The sequence below is a fragment of the Mandrillus leucophaeus genome, unplaced genomic scaffold, assembly GCF_000951045.1.
Source record: "Mandrillus leucophaeus isolate KB7577 unplaced genomic scaffold, Mleu.le_1.0 Scaffold750, whole genome shotgun sequence".
Taxonomy (NCBI): domain Eukaryota; kingdom Metazoa; phylum Chordata; class Mammalia; order Primates; family Cercopithecidae; genus Mandrillus; species Mandrillus leucophaeus.
The window spans coordinates 670,895-696,182 of record NW_012108142.1 but is presented as its reverse complement, the minus strand read 5'-3'; the positions used below and the strand labels follow the sequence as shown (position 1 = coordinate 696,182).

Sequence of the window (25,288 nt, the reverse complement as noted above, 5' to 3'; positions counted from 1 at the left end):
CAATTCACTCAACCTCTTTGTGACATTTTTACTCAAGTGCAAAATGTGGGTGTTGTTTTGTAAAGAATCTGGATGATTTTTCTCCTTGGTTTCTGGGAGGGAACCAAATCCTTGGAATTTCCCATGGAATAAGAGTGTCTTTGTTACTCGTGAGCCCCTTGGATCACATCTGAGTTTATCCTACCAGGTGAGATGACTCAGGGTAAGGGTCTAGTCATACCAGAAAAAACAACAGTGTGATTAAAGACCAATCATGTGATTAAAACCAGCCCGACCTCCAGGAGGAGCGGGACAGGCTCGAGATGGAGTTCAAACATGTGGCCAATGATGGCATCACTGATGCCTATGCAATGAGTCACCAGTAAAAACTGTGGACATTGAAGCTCCACGGAGACTCCGATGTGGTGAGCACATCGGTAGGCTGGAGTTTGATGTGCCCTGCATCCTTGGGGAGGGGTCTCAGAAGCTCTGCATTTGGGACCCTCTCAGACCTTTTCATATTTTTTGTTTGCCAGGATTGTCCTAATTTGTATCCTTTATAATAAAGCTGTATTAGTACTTTGCTGAGTTTTGTGAGCCATTCTAGTAGATTGTGAAACCTGGGGGGCTTGTGAGAATCCCAAAATTTGTAGCTGGTTGCTCAAAAGTTCAAATGACCTAGGGACCCCCAGACTTTTGGCTGGAATCTAAAATGGGGGCAGTCTTGCTGAGGACTGTGCCCTTAACCTGTAGGCCCTTGACTGTTAGCATAATTGTACTGCAAGACCTCAGAGTTTGATGATGATAGTAATCATAACTATATCATAGGGTTGTTCTTCATAACTGAGTTAATACTCTAAAGCATTTAGAGCAATATCTGCCTCATTGTAAGTACTAAATAACTACTTAAGAAATGACCAAAAAAAGATGTTCCTCACTGATCTTTGAACCGTCAGCAAAAGCATCTGAAGAAGAAAGGCCTTGTAGCTATAGGCTGAGACAAAAATAGTGGTAGGCTTTCCACTGGGTGCTTTTAAACTGATTATAACCATATGGAGAAAATCTTATCTTCTAAGCAGCTGGAAAGAAAATCCAGTATCAGTAAAGACCAGCTTTGATTGGGTGTGAATCCTCTGATGAGGTTGTGTGGGGGCTGGGTCTCCGGAGATTCTGAGTCATCTGTCACCTGGGATAGAGAGGAAATGCCGCTTTCCTAGGGATGAGGAAAGACTATGAGGAGGGGACCTGAGCAGGACCGAGGGCCACAGGAAAAGGGACTTCTTGGAGTTGCTCCCAGGGTGACTTCAGCCAAGTGGCTACTGGGGAGGAGAAATACCCCATGGGGATTTTTGAATGAAACAATATGTAATGCAATATGCCCCGTTTGACCTTAATAAACAGGTAAGACTCACAATAGATTTGGAGGAAGGTCTTAAAAATGTCCGATATTAATATTAATCTTTGGATCTTTATCTTATTTCATAGAAGCAGAAAAAAACAAAAGGTTCATGAATTTTCTACAGTGAACAATTTATGTAGCTGTGTTTCTAGGATTAACATTGAGAACTGTCTATTCAGTCCATTATTTTTAAGTGCCAAAATAACCAAATCACATATGCCATATCTTTACATCTGTTTCTGTTAGTAATAATATTTTTATTGCAAATTCAAATTTAGCTGGACCTGTTTCCCATGGCTGGTGCCTTCACAGCGTCTTCAAATGGTGGAAGAGGGACGCAGTGATCTGGGGACAGTTTTATCCAGGCTTTAATCCTCCTGAGGGTTCCAACCCTCATGACTTAGTTACTTCCTAAAGCCCTACTTCTTAATGCTATCACTTTGAGGATTAGGTTTCAATATATAAATGTGGGAGCCACACAAACTTTCAGACCATACCAGCCACTGTCCTGGCCACTAAAACACACAGCAGAAGTACACCAGGCATGGAGTCGCCAGGTAAAATGCAAGAAATGCAGCTAAATTTGAATTTGCAATCACAAATTTATTATTCATAATTGTCAAAGATTTTTTATTTGCTATATCCAGCAAGTGTTTAACAGGATAGGGCTGCAAGGAATGTTGTTAATCTCTTGATTTAAAAGGACAGATTTCTCTGGTAAGCATCACTGTTTCTTTCCTTCTGTTGCCTTCCTTCTTGGCACGGAAGTGTGTGACCTGGTAATGTCAAATAATCTTACAACCAAAAAATGAAAGTTACTTTCTTTTTTTCAGACAGAGTTTCATTCTTGGTGCCCAGGCTGGAATGCTATGGCACAATCTTGGCTCACTGCAACCTCTGCTTCCTGGGTTCAAGCGATTCTCCTGCCTCACCCTCCCAAGTAGCTGGGATTACAGGCGCCCACCACCACACCCAGCTAATTTTTGTAGTTTTACTAGAGACGGGATTTCACTACCTTGGCCAGGCTGGTCTCGAACTCCTGACCTCAGGTGATCCACCCACCTTGGCATTTCAAAGTGCTGGGATTACAGGTGTGAGTCACCATGCCAGGCTGAAAGTTACTTTCTAACAATAGAGCAGGAAGCTAGAACAAATCAAAGCCCCAGAAGATCTAGAGAAAGTTACCATCCCTGGGCTTCCTATTTCTGCTTTTGTTATGTGAGAAAAATCAACGTCCATTTCTTTAAGATACTATGCTTAGTTTCTGATGTGGGCAGCCTAAAGGAATATTGACTGGTGCTACAGCTGCTGTAACCTTGGGGTGCCATGCCCTTGGGGTATCTTGCTTCTTGTGCCAAAGTTTTAGAACTCCAAAGATTTAGAAGTTGTGCAAATGATACTACTTTGACTTTCCAGTGTGTTTCAATGTTCCATATGGATTTTTTTTTTTTTTTTTTTTGAGACAGTGTCTTGCTCTGTTGCCCAGGCTGGAGTGCAATTGTACAATCTCGGCTCACTGCAACCTCCGTCTCCTGGGCTCAAGCAATTCTCCTGCCTCAGCCTCCTGAGTAGCTGCGATTATAAATGTGCATCACCGTGCCCAGCTAGTTTTTGTATTTTTAGTAGAGATGAGGTTTCACCATGTTGGCCAGGCTGGTTTTGAACTCCTGACTTCAGGTGATCCACCCACCTTGGCCTCCCAAAGTGCTGGGATTACAGGCGTGAGCCACTGTGCCGGGCCCCGTATGGATTTGTATGTCCTGAACACCTCCTTTTCACAAGCAGAATAAATTTCTCATAACTAGAGTGGACATATGTGCCCATTTGGTCCAGTCTGGTGTCTGCTTGTTTCACCAGCATGATGATGAATAAAGCCCTCTTTCAGTATTAAAATGTCCCAGTTGTCACCTTAAGTTCTACTTTGCAGAATCAGAAAACTGTGGCATAAAATTTCTTGTGTGGTTTCACTTCGTATTAATATATTAAAGAATATTAATTGAAGGGGTGGCCTGCCCCCTCCACACCTGTGGGCCTTTCTCGTTAGGTGGAACGAGAGACTTGAGAAAAGAAATGAGACACAGAGACAAAGTATAGAGAAAGAAAAAGTAGGCCCAGGGGACGGGCGCTCAGCATGCAGAGGACCCACGCCCGAACCGGTCTCTGAGTTCCCTCTGTATTTATTGATCATTACCTTTACCATTTTAGCAAAAGGGAAGTGGCAGGGTAATAGGATCATCCTAGGGAGGAGGTCAGCAGTAAGTCATATGAATAAAGATCTCTGTGACATGAATAAGTTTAAGGAAAAGTGCTGTGCCTTGATATGCATATGCAAACATCTCCATAAACCTTTTTAGTGCATAAAGAGCAGCATTGCCGCTGGCGCGTCCCACCTTCAGCCCTAAGGCGGTTTTCTCCTTTCTCAGTAAACAGAACATACAATCCGGTTTTACACCGAGATGTTCCATTGCCCAGGGATGAGCTGGAGACAGATGCTTTTCTCTATCTCAACTGCTGACAACCACCAAGAGGCCTTCTTTCCTCTTATACTAGTCCTCCTCAGCACAGACCCTTCACGGGTGTCAGGCTGGGGGACGATCAGCTCTTTCCCTTCCCACGAGGCCATATTTCAGACTATCACATGGGGAGAAACCTTGGACAATACCTAGCTTTCCTAGGCAGAGGTCCCTGCGACCTTTGGCAGTGTACGTGTCCCTGGGTACTTGAGATTAAGAGAATGGTGATGACTTTTAACCAGCAAGCTGCCTTCAGGCACTTGTTTAACAAAGCACAGCCTGCACAGCCCAAAATCCATTAAACCTTGAGTCACCATAGCACATGTCTCTTGCAAGGACAAGGTTGGGGGGTAGGGTCACAGATTAACAGCATCTCAAATACAGAACAAAATGGAGTCTCTTATGTCTACTTCTTTCTATATAGACACAGTAACAGCCTGGTCTCTTTCTTTTCCCGACAATTAATGCATAGTATTTAAGCAATTTAAGCAGTAATACATCATATTTGTATATTGTCTTTTAGATTACAAATGACTTTTATATCAAATAACTCATTTGATATGTATGTATAATTTTTTTTATTTAGTAATCTATAAAACATCAAGCCTTTTTAATCAAATATTACAACTACATTGTTAAATTCTACAGAATGTGTTTACAAAGTATTGATAAACCTGTCAACGAGTTCCCTAATTATTTTCTCTTAGGTATTCTGAAGTCCAGTAGTGCACAAAGAGAAATGTCATCGAATACAGGGACAGAATGATCCATTCAGGGAGCATTCCTAGCGAAGCTAACACTTGAAACTTTCAGAATCTTCCTTCATATATACATAAAAGTACTAAATTATACTTAATTTACAAATTTTCCCTTAAACGAGCTATTAAAATTTTTTTGCATATATCTATTGAGAGCTGTCAAGATTAATATGTCTTAAAAACAGTATAAACTCCAGTTCAGCCAATGACACATTGAAAGTTTTATTTGCTTTTTAGACACAGGTAATATTTTACCATAATGGTCTTTAAATTGTAAAAAAAAAATTCTTACAAAAATTAATTTTTAGAAGGACCAAATATACAGCAATTAATTCAAATCTCTTCAAGAACTCTTTCATTTAATATTAATCCTTAGGTCTTTATAGAAGCAGAAAAACAAAAATTTAATTGAATTTTCTACGGTGAACAATTTATGTAGCTATGTTTGTAGGAGTAACATTAAGAACTGTCTATTCAGTTATTTTAAGCACCAAAATAACCAAGTCACATATGCCATATCTTTACGAAATCTGTTTGTGTTATTATTATTATTATTTTTTGGTTATTTTTGTTGGCCTCATATATCTCAATATATTCAATTGTATTTCATCTCTATGATTTTCTAAAATTACTTTAGTTACAATGGGTAATAATTGTTGCCTTTGTTGGTTTCATTTTATTACATTCCTGTTTCCATTTTCAGAAATAAAATCCTATTTCCTATAGGCACATTTTCTCTGCATGAAGTTACTTTTATGTTTGTCAAAATAAGTAAGTCTGGCATAAATCCAGTAGAGTTCAGAAATTGGTTGTCTGCTGGTATATTCTCATCTAATTTTTTTTCACAGTCAGAGTTAAATCTATCTCTACTGTATTAATCTAAGCTACCCTTGGATGGTACTGAATTTCTTTTTTTAAATGTTTATGGGATCTGTCTTACCCGTAGAAAATACACTATCTTGTTTCTTTTTTTTCTCACCAAATAAAACTTCTATTACTAATAATTTCTTTTTTATAATAAGAATAAGAATTTCTTGTTGAAGAAAATTTGGAAACTGCAGAAAAACATATAGAAGCATGAAAAAAATCGCTCATGTGCTTCAAAGAAAAGTTGCACCAGAGAAGTTATACAGGAAAGAAAGACTTTACTAAAAACTATTGCACTAAGGGAGAATGATTGAACTCAATTCAACTGAACAAAAAATGGGAGAGTTTCTAAGTGCTGGGATGAGCTAGCAGGAAAGTACTGTAGCACTTTAGGGAGGAGTTTGGTCAAGGTGACTAAGCCATGGGCATTTGCTCATTGTCCTTTATCAAAGTTAGGCTCCTGTGCGCCACAAAAACTATGTGGCTATGTTCTTCCCTGTTTAGACTTCAAAGGGATGACTCCCAGGTCATAAAGACATCCCTGGGTTGTAAAACTGGCCAGAGGCTGGGAGAAGATATACATCTCAAAGAGGGAGAGAAAATATTTGCAGTTCAGTTTTCTAAAGTCATTGCTCCAAGAAAAGGGAGTTCGGAGGATTAGAGATAGTCCAAAATTTAGCTGAGAGAAGAGGGTTAAGGCCTTCTGGGTCACTATTCCACCTTCTTGATGAAACTATTAACTTGGAATTTTTCCTTTTACCCTTTATGTTTCCTCTTTTATTCAGTCTTGCACTATATATATATATATATATATATATGTGTATGTGTATATATATATAAAATCACATCTTAGTTTTAAACATAATCTGATAAATATTTTTCCAATCAATAAACATCTAATGAGTATTAAGAAAATACCAATTAAAATTTTTTAAACAACATTTTATTATATGTGTCATTAAATTCCACAAATACATAGTAAGTGAAAATTTAAATATATCGAAGTCAAATTGTCTGAATGCTATTATTAATCACAATGATTATAGATAAAATGTTTTATTTTAAAAGAAAGATCCCTAAACAATTGTTCTATGGAAATTTATAATATTGTATGCCATCAGCCTAGGTATACAATTTGCACTTTTCTTGTAGAAAATAAGTGCATGGCTAATTAATATACTGCCTTTCAAAACAATTGTATTACTTAGAATTGTTTTTTTTCTTATATGAATAAAAGAGTGATATGGTTTAGAGGTGTTCCCACCCAAATCTCATCTTGAATTATAGTTCCCATAATCCCCACATGTCCTGGGAGAGACCTGGTGGGAGGTAATTGAATCATGAGGGCGGATTCCCCCATGCTGTTCTCTTGATAGTGAACTCATTCTCACAAGATCTGATGGTTTTGTAAGCATCTGGCATTTCCCCTGCTGGCACTCATTCTCTCTCCTGTCAACTTGTGAAGAGATGCCTTCTGCAATTATTGTAATTTTCCTGAAGCCTCCTCAGCCATGTGGAACTGTGAATCAATTAAACCTCTTTCCTTTATAAATTACCCAGTCTCAGGTGTGTCCTTGTAGCAGCATGAGAACAGACTAATACAGTAAATATGTGCTGGGAGTGGGGTGCTGCTGTAAAGATGCCTGAAAGTGTGGAAGCAACTTTGGAACTGGGTAACAGGCAGAGGCTGGAACAGTTTGAAGGGCTGAGAAGAAAACAGGAAGATGTGGGAACATTTGGAACTTCTGAGAGACTTGTTGAATGGCTTTGACCAAAATGCTGATAGTGTTATGGACAATGAAGTCCAGGCTGAGGTGGTCTCAGATGGAGATGAGGAACTTGCTGGGAACTGGAGCAAAGGTGACACTTGCTATGCTTTAGCAAGGAGACTGGCAGAATTTTGCCACTGCTCTAGAGATCTGTGAAACTTTGAACTTGAGAGAGATGATTTAGGGTATCTGGCAGAATAAATTTCTAAGCAGCAAAGTGTTCAAAAGGAAACAGAGCATAAAAGTTTGAAAATTTGCAGCCTGATGATGCAGTAGAAAAGAAACACCCATTTATTAGGAAAAAAATTCAAGACTGCTGCAGAAATTTGCATAAGTAACAAGGAGCCAAGTGTTAATCACCAAGACAGTGGGGAAGATGTCTCCAGGGCATATCAGAGACCTTCACAGCAGCCCCTCTCATCACAGGCAAGGAAGTCTGAGAGGCAAAAATGGTTTTGTGGGCTGAGCCCAAGACGTCACTGCTGTGTGCCGCTGAGGGACTTGGTGTCCTGCACCCCAGCAACTTCAGCCTCATGCAGCTCAAAGGGGCCAAAGGATAGCTTGGGCCTTGCTTCAGAGGGTGCAAACCCCAAGCCTTGGTGAAATACATGTGGTGTTGGGCCTGTGGGTGCTCAGAAGTCAAGAATTGAGGTTTGGGAAACTTAGCCTAGACTTCCGAGAATGTATGGAAACATCTGGATTTCTAGGCAGAAGTTTGCTGCAGGAGCAAACCCTGCTAGGGCACTGCAGAAGGGAAATGTAGCGTTGGAGCCTCCACACAGAGTCCCCACTTGTGCACTGCTTAATGGAGCTGTGAGAAGTAGGCCATGTTCCTCCAGACACCAGAATGGTAGAACCACTGAAAGCTTCCACCATGCACCTGGAAAAGCTGCAGACCCTCAATACCAGCCCATGAAAGCAGCCAGGTGCAGGGCCATACCCAGCAAAGCCACAGGGACAGAGCTACCCAAGGCCATGGGAGCCCACCTCTTGTATCATTGTAACCTGGATGTGAGACATGGAGCAAAGGAGAATCATTATGGAATGTTAAGGTTTAATGACTGCCTTATTGTATTTTGGACTTGCATGGGACCTGTACCCCTTTGTTTTGGCAAATTTCTCCCATTTGGAATGGGATTATTTAGCCAAAGCCTGTACCCCTAGTGTATCCAGGAGGTGACTAACTTGCTTTCAGTTTTATAGGCTCATAGATGATAGGGACTTGCCTTGACTCAGATAAGACTCTGGACTTGGACTTTTGCATTAATGCTGGAATGAGTAAACACTTTAGGGGACTGTTGGAAAGGCGTGATGTTTGAAATGTAAGGACATGAGGTTTGGGAGGCGCTGGGGCAGAATAATATGGTTTGCCTGTGTCACCACCCAAATACCATCTCGAATTGCAGTTCCCGTAATCCCCACGTGTGATGGGAGGGATCCAGTGGGATGTAATTGAATCATCTGGGTGGTTTGCCCATGCTGTTCTCATGATAGTGAGTGAGTCTCATGAGATCTGCTGGTTTTATAAGCATCTGGCATTTCCCCTGTTGGCACTCATTCTTCCTCCTGCCACCCTGTGAAGAGGTGACTTCTGCCATGATTGTAAGTTTCCTGAGGCCTCCCCATCCATGTGGAACTGTGAGTGAATTAAACCTCTTTCCTTTATACATAGCCAGTCTCAAGTATGTCCTTATAGCAGCACGCAAACAGTGTGCAAATACAGAGAATCTCTGTAACTATTTCTTTGCGATTATTGTTAGTGGTATATCTTATATAACCTATGATGTAATTGAGTGAGTTAGTGACTTATTTTTGAGATGCAGGTAAAAAGTTCTATATGTAGAGATTATTTATTAAGAATACAAAACTGTAGGGCTTGATATACACTTAGATATTACCTAGTTTAACGCTTGCATTTTGCAAAGGTGAAGCTGTGACCCAGAGATTTCACAGGCCTTAAAAGTTCAGGTGGCAGCCAACTTGAGGTAAAATCTGATTTAGAATGATGTCTCCATAGTCTTAAGCCAATCTTTTTTCCAACCATAGCTCTCATGGAGTCTGCTAGTGATACTGCAATTAGATTTGAGATATAAAAGGATTATTTCAACTATTTTACTAAATTCAGTTCTTCTTCTAAATATTTATTCTAAAGAAAGCTTTATAATTGGTGATCTTTTTTGTATTTCATAAACTATCTTCTTTGTTTGGACCTTGACCAATCTACTCTTTTATTAATCACCCTAGACTCAAAAAAATTGGTATATGCAAACCCTCCCTTTTGTGTATAGAACTCTCTGACAAAGAAGAAAGAAAATACGATTGATAGATGAAGAAAAATACAGAAAATATTTTTATGATATGAGAGTAGATGTAGACAGTGTGGCAGGTGAGTAAGCACACAGGTTCTGTAGCTTAGATCCGACAGACTCAAACCTCAGCTCCAGTAGCACCTGCTGTGTGTCCAGAGCAAGTTCTTCTCCTCTGTGCTCTCAGTTCGCTCATTCATAAAACATATAGACATTATAAAATAATGAACACTTTATAATGTTGTTGTGAAAATGAAACAAATTTAATACATGTAGAGTGTTTAGAAGACTATCACATATTAAATGTCATATAATTAATATAACGTTTTGCAGATAGTTCACTCAAATTATAGAAAACAATAGAGAAAGGCCAAGAATGGTGGCTTACGCCTGTAATCCCAGCACTTTGGGAGGCCAAGGCAGGTGGATCACTTGAGGACAGGAGTTTGAGACCAGCCTGTCCTCAGAATTTCATAATGAAACCCCATCTCTAGTAAAAATTAAAATTAAAAAAAAATTAGATCGGCATGGTGGTTCATGCCTGTAGTCCCAGCTATTCAGGAAGCTGAGACAGGAGAATCACTTGAACCTGGGAGACAGAGGTTGCAGTGAGCCAAGATCACACCACTGCACTCCAGCCTGGGTGACAGAGTGAGATTCTGTCTCAAAAAAAAAAAAATATATATATATATAGAGAGAGAGACACACACACACACACACAGACACACACACACACACACACAGACACACCATAATAACTTTTTAAAATATGTGAAGGGGTTTTGTTTCAAAGAGGCATAGAACATATTCTTGGGAACTCTGTGAATGATGAATGAAGTTACAGCAGACAGGCATTATCCCAGTGGTGCTTGTGGAAGAAAGAAGGTCTCTTTGGAAGTAATATTTTATCATTTGATGGCATTTGTCTTAGTTCATTTTTTGTTGCCTATAACAGGCTGCCTAAAACTGGGTAATTTATAAGAAATGAAAGGTATTTCTTATGGTTCTGGAGTCTGAGAAGTCCAAGGTTGAGGGGTGACATCTTGTGAGTACCTTCTTGCTGAGGGGATTCTCTGCACAGTCCCAAGGTGGCACAGCACATCTCATGATGAGGGGCTGAGAGTGCTAGCTCAGGTCTCTCTTCCTCTTCTTATGAAGCCATCAGTCCCACTCTCATGATAATCCATTAATTCATTAACCCAATAATCTATTAATCCATGAATCGATTAACTTATTGGGGACAGTTAATCATGGGGGACAGAGGCCTCATTACCTAATCACCTCCTAAAGGTTTCATGGGGACAGAGGCCTCATTACCTAATCACCTCCTAAAGGTTTCACCTCTCAATACTGCCTCACTGGTGACAAATATTCTAATCAGAGCAGTATCAAGCAGATCTGGCTATGAAATTTTTATAAGCATTATAAGCCTTTTCTTTTCATAGTAAATTTTTTTCAATTAATAACTCTACTATTGAGAAGAACCGGTCTACCTTGATCCATGAGCATCCTTCACATTCTTGCTCAGTTTGTCAGACTGCAGGGCATATGTAGATAGCTACATAGGCAACCGAGTAAATTTAAATAATCATATTCACTCCCAAAAGAATGGACTGACTTATTTGCTCCTTGATGCAATGTTTGTTGCTTGCTCAAAAGATACTTGATATATACCTGGCTTTCTCTCCTGTAACAGCACTTTCTCTAGTGTTGGCATCCATTAAGATCCAACTGTATTGTTTTCTTCCTACTTCCCCCTCCTCACTACATGGAACAGAAGACAAATATAACCATAAGAAGACAAATATAAACAGAATAACTGATATAAACATAAAGCTCTGTGTCTTCCTTGAGTAATAAAGTCTTTTATCTCTTGTCCAGGGAACTCTTGTCTTCTGCAACTAACCATGGAATAGTAACAAACTAACTTATTAGATTGTAAGTAGGGTGAAATCTCAGAAGCTTGACAGTTCTAGACACATACAAACAACAGCTGGTTTTATTGCCTGCTATGGCCATAGTCATGGTGCTACTCCCTTTTTGTGCATTATGTTATTAGTCCTTCACTATAGTCCATTTGCAGTTTGATTTTACAGAATGGCTACATAACTCATCCAAAGTGGTATAACCAGATATCAAACATGGTAGTTTTACTGACTTGAAAATGTATGCCCATACATCTGTACTATGCCATGCTATCTCATATTAATATATGATCCTCTGTCCCCTCACATATGTGCAAGTATTTTCATTGGCTCAAACACTATAAAACATCATCCGGAGTTCAAAATAAGGAAGACTGACCTTGCATTTCTGTAAACTTATTTCTTAATATTCCTGCTTTTTCATCAGGCCTGGCCTATTTGCTAGTCTCTTTTTTTATTCATGCTTTCCTAGGTTCTATGGTTCAGTTGCAAGGCAGGGCATAGAGATGGGCTGCAAAGTGATGAGACTGTGGTGGTTACTGAAAGCAACCCTTCAGCTTATTCTCTTCTTGCTATGTGAAGGTTAATATACAAAATCATTTGTGTATTTATATACTAAAATTCAATAAATGGAAATTGGAATTTTATTTTTATTTACTCATTTGTTTCATTATTTTTTGAGACCAGGTATCACTCTGTCACTCAGGCTGGAGTGTACCTATGCAATCACAGTTCACTGCAGCCTCCACCTCATGGACCCAAGAGATCCTCCCACCTCAGCCTCCTGAGTAGCTGGGACTACAGGCACGCACCACCACAGCTGGTTAACTTTTTACTTTTTGTAGAGAAGGGGCTCACTGTGTTGCCCAGGCTGGTCTCAATCTCCTAGACCTAAGCAATCCTTCTACACTCAGCCTTGGAATTTTAAAATACATTCATAAAACCATAAAAAAGTATAAATCTAAAAATTATTTGGAAGATTTTCATTCTGAAAGCTAAAACATATTGGTGAGGGAAATTGACAAAGATCAAAATAAAGGTACTTGTTTTCATGCATGACACAAGTTGACATTGTCAGTATTTCAATTCTCACCAAACTGATTTATCAATTGAATGCAATGCTAATCAAAATCACAACAGGTATTTTTGTAAAAATTCACAAACAGATTCAAAATGTATATGAAAATGCTAAGGACTGCCAGATAATTTTCAAAGTGAAAATAAAGTTGGATAACTCACATGACTGGTTTCAAGTCTAAATGAGAAGATATTTGAATCAAGACAGTGTAGTATTGATTTAATAATGAATGATTATATCAATGAAACCTTCTGAAGAGTCCCAAAATAAACTCACACAGATATGATCAATTTATTTTTTAAAAATGTGTCCCACTAAATGGAAGTGAAAGTCATTTTTTAAAAAATAACGCTGAAACATTTCGACATCCATATGAGAAAATAATGTACTTCAACTCATACGTAGCACTGTATACAAAAAGCAACTCACAATGGATCGTAGATCAAAGTGTAAAGCTTAAAATTGTACAAATCCTAGAGTAAAACCCAGGAGAAATTTTTGGTGACATTGGGTTAGGAAAGGAACTTAGATAAGTCACAGAAGCACAAACTGTAAGAGAATTTTTTTTCTTTGAAATACAATTATGCAAATAAAAGTACAAAGATGCTGAGTGGGAGAGAATATTTGCCAAGAGCTTATCTGATAAATGAGTTGGATACAGAATATATAAAGTCAATAATCTGAAAAAAAAGAAACCAATACAAATAGTCAAAAGATTTGAGCCCACATTTTACCAAAGAAGAGAAACTTTTTATGGAACTACAAAAACTCTAAATAGCAAAAGCTATTTATTTCAGAAAGAGCAAAGTTGAAAGCATCACATCCCCTGATTTCAAACTGTATTACAAAGCTATAGTAATCAAAATAGTATGATACTGGCAATAAAACAGACACATAGACCAATGGAACAGAATGGAAAGTGCAGAAATAAACCTAAGCATATATTGTCAACTGATCTTTGACAGGAGTGCCAAGATGCAATGGAGAAAAGAAAGTTAATAGTTGGTACTAGGAAAACTGGGTATTCACATACAAAAGAATGAAATTGGACACTTGTCTTACACCATGTAGAAAATTAAGTCAAAATAGATGAAAGAATTCAATATAAAATTTAAAACCATAAACCTCAAAAAAAAAAAAAAAGAAGCTCCTCAACAACTTTTGTGGCAATGAGTTTTATGGATATGACACCAGAAGAAAAAGCACAAATAACAAAAGAAAAAATAAGTCAGTTACATCAGACTAAAAGGCTTCTGCACAGCAAAGAAAACAATAAAATCAACAAAATGAAAGAGTAGCATGTTTAATGGGAGAAAATAATTGCAAACTGTATACTTAGGTATATACATGTATGTGCATATGTATGTGCAAATATATATGATTAAGGGGTAAATAACTAAAGTACATAATGAACTCACAAAGCTCACTGTAAAAACAACTCTTAAGTTTTTAAAATGTGCAAAGAACCTGAATAGACATTTTTCCAAAGAAGATATACAATTTTGTCCAACAGGTATATGAAAAGGTACTCACCATCACTAGTCATCACAGAAATTTAAATTCAAAGCACAACAAGATACCACCTCAAATCTGTAAGGATGAAAATTATCCAAAAGACAAGAGGTAACCAGTGTTGGTGAGGGTATAGAGAAAAGGGGCCCCTTGAACACTGTTTGTGGGGATGCAAAGTGGTATAGTCACTACGGAAACAAGTATGGAGTCTCCTCAAAAAATTAAAAAATAGAACTAACACATGATCCAGTATTGTAATTCTGGATATTTTATTCAAAAGAAATGAAATCAAGATCTCAAAGAGGTTTGTACCGTATCATGTTCATTTCAGCATTGTTCACGATAATGATAATATGGAAACAATCTAAGGCCCATGAACAGATGAAAGGATAAAGAAATTGTGGTATGTATCTACAGAATATTATTCAGCTACAAAAAAAAAAAAAAGAAATTCTATCATTTGCAGTGGATCAACGTGGAAGACATTAGGCCAAGTGAAGTAAGCCAGACACAGACAGATAAATATTGCATCATCTTGCTTATGTGTGGACTCTCAAAAACCTGAAAATCACAGAAGCAGAGAGTAGAATGGTGGCTGCCAGGTATTGGAGAGTCGGAGCAAGGGAAGGTGTCAGTCATAGAGCACACACTTTAAATCATAAGATGAGCAAATTTTGGAGATCTAATGTGATATGTTAATTAATAGAATTGTAGTTTCCTTTACAAAATGTATATCAAATCACCACATTATACACCTGAAATACATTCCATTTTTATTTAATAAGTATTTTAAAATAAGAAAATGAAATTCAAATAAAAATCACAGTGTGAGAAGCCACTAACTCACCTAATAATAATTGACTCCAAGGGACACAAAGGGTCTCTTGGAGGTGATAAAGTATTCTATAGATTGCCAGTTATTTTGCTTATGCAACTATGTATATCTGTCGAATCTCATTGAGCTAAACAACAAAGGGTGAGTTTTACTGTACGTAAACTAAACCTCAATAAATAGAAGTTGAAAAGAGGCAAAAAAATTGCACTTAGCTCTAGTTAGAATCCCAGTGACTATGGTAGACTACATGAAATAATTATGTTTACATAGATTGCACTTGATTAAATACACATGCATTTCTGCTTATATGGTAACAATTCAGGAGGCACATTTTAAATCTCAGTGATACGATGCAACATTTATCAATTTATTTTCTATTTATTTTTAATGAACATTATAAAATAATGACTGTATTTTGGCAATAAAGTAAATAGAAGAATAAAAAGTTAAGTATCTTTTATTTTTTGGCTTTGTTTGAGCTGTATAGAATTAACAAAAGTTACTCTGCTTGTAATGTTGCAGTCCTTAAAGATATTATTGTTTTTAATTCTCATGTTATTATTCCATTACAAACTTGAAATTTTGTCCACGATTTTGTATTTTAAATCCTAAATGAGTAATTTTTAAACGAATTATACAATTACGCCTTTATTCAGTTGTTTGCAATCCATTTTTGCGTTTAAATGTTAAATCTTGTCTAGTTCAGCCATGCATTTCAATCTCAGCACTTAAATTGTTTATTGATTCATCTATTATCGTCAGATATACATTTGTAAACATTTTCTTCTGGAGTTCAAATAAGTATATATTTTTTCTTTTAAAGTTAAAATTGAAGTTTGGAATTAATTTTTTTAAAGTTTACAGATTTCTTTTTAATTTTTTTCCTGCAGTTTATAAGAAGTATTTCTTATCTGAATAAAATCACCATCTATAGTCCAACTATCCTGTATTGGTAATTTTCAATTGATAAAACATTAGAAAGAGACTAATTGTAATATTGACTTTTTTTCCTCTAGCAGTCCCCTGGTGTTACCAATTGCCAAGCAAGACAGTTTGTTGGAAAAAGACATTATGTTCAAAGATGCAACGAAAGGTTTGTGTATGCAGCAGTCTCAGGACAGAACCCCTGAAAACCCCACGATGGGCGGTTCCACCAAACCCGAGCAGGTAGTCACTCCCTTACTGCATGTCTACCAGTACTTTTTCATATCAAGTAATGTATTAAAATCCAGCATATTTCAAAAACAAGTGTGCACTAATTTATATTCAAAGACAAATTAATGCCTAGATTAGTATTTTGCTTGCAGTTTTCATAAACAATTAGTGCATTCTGCTGATCAACACGCATAATTGCTATTGTGCTTTACAATTTGAATTTTGGTGTTGACTTATATACCAGGAATGTAAACTCAGCCAGCTCATTACTTCTTGAATATTTCCAATTGAGTCATTTGTCATTATTTTGATTTTTACGCATTCTGTGTTTTTTGGTTTATTTCAATGATCCAAATATTTTACGAACAAGAAGGGCAAACCAGTCACTGAATCATTTATTCTTAAAAGTAACTGTGGTCATGCATTGCATGTGTATTTGTGTGTGTCTGTGTGTTTACGTTGCGTGTGTGTGTGTTTACGTGTGCATATATATGTGTCCTTGTCTGGTGCCCAAGTTATGGGAGGTAATTTTGGATTCGAAGTGGGAGAGGGGAATGAGCTTGGAGTTATGGAAATTAATGTTTTTATTATAGCCACAGAAATAAATGATTTTTGTATATTTCTGTCTTATAAGTGGCAGAATAACTTGCATCCTTGAAAATAGCTTTCTTCAGTGTATCTATTTTTTAATATCTTATAGATATTTTAGCCAGGTTTCCTAAAGATCTTCTTAAAATTTAATTTTAATTTTAGTCATTTTTGTTATTTCAAGTAACTAAAGCAGATAAGCAAAACATTTGAAACACTTTTAAATTTTAGCAGGTGTATTCATCGGCTCAAGCTGCTATGACAAAACACCGCAGTCTGGGTGGCTTCGACAACAGAAATGCATTTCTCACAGTTGTGGAGGCATCTGGATTCTGAGGGTCCAAGGTCAAGGTGCAGGTTGACTAAAGGTGCAGGGCGCCTTCCCACTGCTGTGTCCTTGCAGGGTGGACAGAAGGAGGCAGGGAGAATGGGAAGGAGGGAGAGGCAGGGAGGAGCAGGGAGAGGACACTCTCTGGAGTAATCTTGTGGGATCAGGATCCCACCCTTATGATTTCATTTAACCTAAATCACTTCCTTATAGGCTCTATCTCCAGATACAGTTGCATTAGGGATGGGGGCTTCCACATATGAATTTGGGGAAATACAGTGAGTCCACAGTACTAGACAAATCAAAGGTTAGGTAAAATTTAAGAGAAAATATGTATATATTTTTTGAGACAGAACATTGCTGTCACTCAGGCTGGAGTGCAGTGTCACAGTCATGGCTCATTGCAGCCTCAGCCTCACAGGCTCCAGTGATCCTTCTGCCTCCGCTTCCAGATAGCTAGGACTAGGGTGTGTGCCACCATGCTCGGACATTTTTTTTCTGTGTGTGTTTTTTTCTTTTTTTAAGAGGTAGGGTCTCACTGTGTTGCCCAGGTTGATCTTGATTTCCTGGGCTCAGGTGATCCTCCCACCTCAGCCTCCCAAAGTGCTTGGATTATAGGTGTGAACCACCGCACCTGGCAAAATATTCTTAACTTTCTTAAGGATCTTATTAACTTCTTTTGACATTCCACGTGTTTCTGAGTCATATAATTTGTGTACTTTAATGTCTGACATAACTTTCCATTTCCAGTTATGATTTAATACTGTCCTGTAATTAGTATCCTGTATAGAGGAAAAATAACTATTAATTAACTAGTGTCTAACACCCTTTTACCCCTCATACATTTTAACACTTATGCCCGTACATTTAGTAATCTAAAAGCTTGCTTTTGTTTTCGTTACAGATATTTAAGACTCAAATTAGTTTGCAGTGAGTGTTAAGGAAACAAATTTCTGAGTTATTTTACAACAGTTGAAACTCAAGAATGAGTTCTGTTTCCTGTTTCTTTTCACGGGCAGCCACTTTGAGTAAAGTCTTATGGGCTGCTTTCTCGTGTTATATAAAAAACCATTACTGCTCACCTTTAGATTTAACAAAATTTGTGTATATATATGTGTGTGTGTGTGTATATATATTCATGTATTTCCTTTTGGGAGGGGAAATATTTCATTTTTTCAATAGCCTGTTTATTGATTAAAATATTACATCATAGGATTCTAGTAGAATAGGTATGTGAGCAAAAAATTGAGTATGACCAACAATTGAATATTATTTTTAAACTTACGGAGTTATTTTCCTCATACCTTAATTTGTTACTAAGAATGGGAAAATTAATGTTATTCATTATATGACCTAGAGAAATTAAAGATTACTTTGAAATGTAGTTTTGTTTTTACGGGCATTGTTTTGAAGTATTTTTTCTTAATTCATTTATAGAAATGTATGGAAAATCTCAGGCGAATTGATTTCCTACTGTTCAAATTAACTAACATTCAAAAACTTTTGAATGCAATTAGTGATATGGCATGACTTTTAGTCAACGTGTATATGTGAAATTATTGTACATTTCTATTAATTTGCTTTCAAGCTGTGTTAATTAGGTGTTTGAGTTTAGCAGTAGTAAGTACAATGATACTTATTTATTTAAAGAAGAGCAAACTAGGTCAACCGTTTCATCAGAGTACTGAGATTTCTCCCTCTGTGAAGTTAAAACAATTTATGATTAGCAGATTGATTGCTTTTTAAGTGGTAATTTAATAAGATGTTTCTAAAACACATAAAATATTCTTCAAATATAAGACATTCAGGACATAAGAATATCAAGTGTAATCTTCATAGGCTAACTTTTCTGTTTTAATGTAGACTTTTTATAATTGTATCCTAGACATAAAAAGTAATTGTAACCATGTTCTATTTATGGGTTAATAGAGAGGGAATGGTGGCTACCCAGCTTTATGGTCCTGTGTGATCTAATATTCACCCGGTAATATGCTACACTGTATCCATCATATTCTCCTATGTTCTTGCCCACAAGGTACTAGCTGGACGGTTCTCTCCAGGGAAGAGCAGCGTGATAAACTGAATGGATTATATATTCACATTTCATAGGAAAGCTTTCCAAAACACTTTTCAAAGCCATAAAGCTCTGATTAACATTTTAGAGATAAATACATCATGTGGAAAAATTTTAAAAACTTAAAATAAAAACTACTTTGCATCTGTCTTTCCAGATTTTTACAAAGTGTAGGTCTTATCAAATGGTAACTGTGTAAATGAATATTAAAGACATGATTTGACATTTTATTTTTTTAAATTTCCGAGAATCACTAAAATTAACATTTGTTTTTATATTATCTCTGAGAACTCAGAATGTTTCTTAAGTGGCGTATAATGTGCAAGACTTCCTTCTCTTCCCTTTCCCTCCTCGTTTCCTTTCCCATCCCATCCCTCCCTGACCTGCTGGGGTTTTACATTCTTTTCTTGGTTTCCTAATTTCTTATTTTCCGTCTTTCCTCCCTCTCTTCTTTCAGACATTTTTACTTCAATTAGGTTTAAGGTTGAAATTGAAGGCAAGTGATTATTCCGTTCAGTGAAGCCATGATAGCCTGGGGTAGAGAGAAGCGGGAAAGAAGCACGCAGCTTTGCTGTGGTTCAGGTCTGCAGCTCGGGAACTCTATGGAAGTCCCATAGCCTTGCTGAGCCTCAAGTGTGAAATGGGTACATAGGACCAGCCTTGTATGGTTGCTATGACGATGACAGTAGATGGATGTATTATTCGTATTGTTATTATTGTATAGACTGGCTGTATGTGACTGACTGGAATTACATACTCTGGTTTTGCCAGAGCGGTAACGTCTTCTACTCCCTGCACAGATCTGGTCTAAATTCATGTAGTTCCAGTCAGCATATCCACAGGACTTTATACTCTTCAATGTAAATATAGATGATTTTAGAAAATAATAATGCAAAATTGTGTGTTATGTTGGTTAACATTTCAAAGCTTAGAAATGCTTTCAGCTGCATTATCTTAATCCTCAAAACGTCACTGTGAGCAGGTTATTAACTGCTTTCACTACATAACTTAAACTCAAGCTTCAAACTGAGTTTCAAGCTGACCAAACTTAAACTCAAGAAAGTTGAGCAGGCTGGGAGCGGTGGCTTACTCCAGTGATCCCAGCACTTTTAGAGGCCAAGGTGGGAGGATTGCTTGAGGCCAGGAGTTCAAGACCAGCCCGGGCAACATGGAAAAACCCCATCTCTACAAAATATTTAAAACTTAGCAGGGCATGGTGGCGCACACCTGTGGTCACACCCACTCAGCAGGCTGAGGTGGGAGGATTGCTTGAGGTCGGCAGTTCAAGACCAGCCTGGGCAACATAGCAAAACCCCATCTCTACAAAATATTTAAAACTTAGCAGGGCATGATGGCGCAGGGCATGGTGGCCCACACCTGTGGTCCCACCAACTCAGGAGGCTGAGGTGGGAGGATTGCTTGAGCTCAAAAGTTGGAGGCTGCAGTGAGCTAGGATGTCATCACTGCACTCCAGCATGGGCTACAGAGTGTGACCCTTTTCTTGACCAAAAAGTTAAACAAGTTGTCTAGAATCACAAATGTTTCTTTTATTTTGTATCCAGTGCTCTTCTAGTGGCACCACAGCAGGCTTCTAAGATTCGCTAAAACTTTCTTCCTGTAGTCCACAGAGACGCAAGCATGTAGATCTGCACCCAGGGAAAGGGAAAGGGAAAGGACCTGGTAGACTTCACTATTTAAGAAACCTTGGCAGAATAACAAAAGGAGGGCAAAACTACACAGGACTGTCCAGGCATGGCATGGGTGGAAGCCTTGGGAAGTGAAGTAAAGTATGTGTCATGTGATCACCCTTTCTTAATCTAGTCATTCCGGTCCACACAGCTTCTTTTTTTTTTTTTTCTTTTTTCTTTTCTCTTTCTGAGATGGCGTCTCACTCTGTCGCCCAGGCTGGAGTACAATGGCGCCATCTCAGCTCACTGCAACCTCCGCGTCCTGGGTTCAAGCGATTCTCCTGCCTGAGCCTTCAGAGTAGCTGGGATTACAGGTGCCTGCCACCACACACAGCTAATTTGTGTATTTTTAGCAGAGATGGGATTTCACCATGTTAATCAGGCTGGTCTCAAACTCCCTGACCTCAGGTGATCTGCCTGCCTCGGCCTCCCAAAGTGCTGGGATTACAGGCGTGAGCCACTGTACCCGTCCAACAACACATAGTCTTTTTTTTTTATTTATTTAAATTTTCTCCTTTTTTTTTTTTCACTTATCCATACTGGGTTGTTTGCCCCTAGACTGCCTTCCTCCAAATCCTGTGACCCTGATCCCACAAGTCAGATTATTTCTGTTGCCCCTTGGGCTTCTACTCCCTGGACATGTATTACCAGCTTCCCAGAGAGAAATCACGAACAAGCAAACACAAGACAACATGGTAAAGCCCACGGTTCTCAAAACAGCGTCCACACAATGGGGACGAGGGATCAGCAAATTCAGAATACTTTCAAAACTTAAATTAGCTTTGGGTCGCAAAACATTTCTCAAAGTGTTTCCCCTAAATTCTTCCTTGATTTCTAAAGTATGTCTGTCTTGCGTTTTAGATCTCTCCTTTTGGAAATATATATAATAAAAACCATAGTGGTCAATTTTGGAGAGGATAGGCAATAGTTTGTACTTATCTGGTGATTATTATTATAATTATTTGGCAGACATTGGTAGTGCCTACTTTTCAGCCTACAAATGCAACATAAAAACATTCACAGACATACTTTTTATTTTTCTTTCTACTTATCAGCTGTCACAATGCTTTTGAAATCTGTAAAGAATGTGCTCCTTTGATAGCCTTGGTTAAGATTATCAAAGCTTCCTTTCGGGTCATTTTGGAATCTTGATGTGAGAAATGCAAGGAACTCTTCCCTTGATCTACTGTCACACTGGATCTGCCCCTCTGTGTAACTATAAACAGGCTAGGGAGTAGTCACATTTTTACTGTCAGCCTAGTACACTTTCTGACCCATGTAACAGCTGTGCCACTGAAGACGAGAATCCACAGGAATACCAATGAGATGTCTGTGATAGCTGTTCCAGGCTTGCTGGAACAAATGCAGAACTTCTGTTAGTACTATTCATGTTTTTGCTAAATGTGCACACAGAAATTTGCATTGAAATTGTTAGCATCGTGACTGTAAGAGGGATCTTATTATCTTAGCATAAATCATTACTCCTGAAGAAAATACAAATCTTGCTCTTGATTTTCTTCCTTTTTATGATTTCTTTGGGAGTTGAAGATGTATGCTAACTTGCTGGAGAGTTTTGCCTTCTTTTTGCATGACTCAAAGTTATTGCAATCATTTAGTGATTTACATCAAATTAGGTACATGTATGAATATGCATATGGATTAATTTTCGTACATGCATTCATGCATGCCTACATCGCTTTTGGGGTTGTCTATATGTGTGCGTAAGTTTATGTACTTTGGAGAAACATTGCAAAGATATTTAAAAGAAAATATATTTACATCCATCCCTAAATTGATGGTGAAACTTCCCTTTCATGTGTCTCTCTACATAAGGACTTTTGCCACAAGTTATTTCATCTCTAGAAAATACATTCTTACCTAATTGCACATGTTTTCTAGATTCCTTTTATATCCAAGGGCAACCATTCCAGTCTGTGATCCTGGAATGCAGTAAAATTATCCATCTTTATATGGAAATCTTCAGTCTTGTCTAAATTAATTCTAGTTAGGAAATCAAGTGCAACTTAGTTGCATACAGTTGCATATGGCAGCTCCTCTTTTTCTTAAATTAATCGAAGTCTAATCCATTCCTCTGTGGCCTCTTCCTTGAGCCCCCTTTTTCTAGAGCTTGCTGGCTGGTCTCACCACTCCACCTTTTCTCTGCTGCAGCTGCCGGTGTGTCGTCTTAGCACTGTGAAACTGCTCTTGCGGTCCCCATGCTCAGTCCCCTCCATGACTTTCACAAATTCCTGGAATGAAGCAGCTCTTCCTTATGGCCCAGGAAGCTTTTCCAGCTCCTTCAATATCCCCTGCTGCTGCCTTCTCCCACCTCCTCCACACCAGGGCAGATTCTAGGGTCTCCCACACACCCATCTCCTCCCGACCTTACAGCCCTCACCATGTCCTTCCCTCTCCCTGAGACATCTCTCCCCACATCCCACAGGACTGCCTTTTAAAATGATGTCCAATTTCAACATCAACGTGACCTCTTCAAAGAGGACTTCTCGGATCATCTAAAGTAAAATTTTTCTCTTTTGAAAGCATCCTGTTTTTCCCCTCACATACATTTTGTACTTGTAATTTCTTATTTTTGTCCTAACTTCTCCCCCGCATAGGGGAGGTCACAAACATCGTTCCTTTTTTCCTCTTTGTGCTAAACCTCTAGCACAATGGCCGACAAAGAAGGTGAGCAGGGGAAATTTGGCCCATTATTGAATAGATGTCATCAGATGTTTCCATTATCCACTGGAATTCCTCCTGTTCCCCAGTGGTTATCATGCCAGCTTTTGCTTCTGACTTATCAGCTGTGTGACCCTAGAAAAAGTTCATGTCCTCTCTGGGCCTCAAGTTTTTCATCCATTAAATAATGATGCTATAATAATGAATGCCAAAATGTTTTAAAATGTTATTCAGCAGAAGAACCTTCCTCAGAAAGAAATATGTGAACGAGAACTCTGATTCCTAAAGCAAAGGAAAGCTGAGCATCTTTGCTGAGAACAGCGCGGACAGCCCCAGGGCCCTCCACGCTCACCCGCATCCCTCCCTCCCCCAGCCCCAAGGGAAGCTGGTAGGAAGTTACATGGTCTCCGTGGCCCCTAGATGTGTTACTAAGGGCACTAATGAGGCACACTTAGCTGCAGAGGAGGCACCGGGCCAAATTCCCCTCATTTTTTTAATTCCCTCAGCCACTCTATGAAGTATATACTATCTTTCATCACATAGAGAATGAAAAGCAACTTCATGATGTTAAGATAGAAAACTATTCAAGAACTCACAGATTGGAAGATGTACAACTGGGGTTTAAACACTGTTGTTCAACCCGCTGAATACAAATAATTGATGTTTCAGAGGTAGATGAGCTCGCATTTTCTAACATTCGAAGTAGGGAAGCTCAAATTAATGTCTGAGATATTTACTTGAATTTGCATGACCGATGAAAGCAGAATTAAAAACTGCCTGGATCAAGACCACCAGTTCCTTGTCTAAGGGCTATGCCGAAGGCAGCGTGGCTTCTTCTATTGTCACGCCTCTCTCTGAGACCTGTCAGTCTAGGTAGCGCTTGATGCCTATGAGACTCCGCAAAGTGGAACCCAGTGTATAATGTTAAAAAGTTGATATCAAACAATTTCAAAATTGTTTTGACAACCCAGGAAACACCAGCATAGCTGGAACATTATGACTTCTATTTTTATCAACAAAAAGTACCAGTGTTTGGATGCAACTCTTGAAAGATTCAAGTAGATAATTCTGACACATCAAAGCCTTAAAGCTATGCCTCTAACCCAACATTAAATAACTAATTTTAGTAAAACTATATTGTATGCTTAGTGTAGGTTAATGCTGAAAGATATTTGGAAATATGTTTCCTTTAAAAGTTGCAAAGTAGTTAAAACAATGAACTCAGGGTGTTTGAGTTTGTGCATCTTGGTGGGGAGGGATATAGGCTTGTTGTTGATATTTCTGAAATCTAGATTTTTTTTTTTTTTTCTAGACAGGGCCTAGCCCTGTCACCCAGGCTGGTGTGTAGTGGCACTATCATGGCTCACTGCAGCCTCAAACCCAAACCCCTAGGTTTAAATAATCCTCTCCCCTCAACCTCCCAAGTGACTGGGACTACAGGGCACATCACCATGCCCAGCTAATGGAATATTTTACAAATTAGTTTTTAGTAAACATGCATCTATTGGAATATTGTGTTTCCTGCTTATAGAAATGGTTTGAACTCCAGTGCCACAAAGCTTGCTGCCATGCCACCAGTCTAACTAGAGTTCATAAAAAAAAATACTCTGACCTTTCAACATGCCCACTACTCAGTTTGTGTTTCTATTATTGTGTGTGTGTGTGTGTGTGTATTTTTGTTTGTTTGTTTTTGAGACAGAGTCTTTCTCCGTTGTCCAGGCTGGAGTGCAGTGGCTCAATTTCGGCTCACTGCAACCTCCACCTCCTGGGTTCAAGCATTTCTCGTGCCTCAGCTTCCTGAGTAGCTGAGATTACAGGCGTGTGCCACCATGCCC

General features: G+C 38.3%; 1 protein-coding gene across 2 annotated transcripts in view; it reads left to right on the top strand.

Moving 5' to 3' along the window:
• The window catches only part of MYO16 (myosin XVI), a 655,611-nt gene that overhangs the window by 252,120 nt on the left and 378,203 nt on the right, over positions 1-25,288 (top strand). For both annotated transcript variants that reach the window (XM_011966244.1, XM_011966243.1), the window contains exon 10: positions 15,958-16,108. In XM_011966244.1, the coding sequence (XP_011821634.1) occupies positions 15,958-16,108 (151 nt within the window). The remainder of the gene's footprint in view (positions 1-15,957; positions 16,109-25,288) is intronic.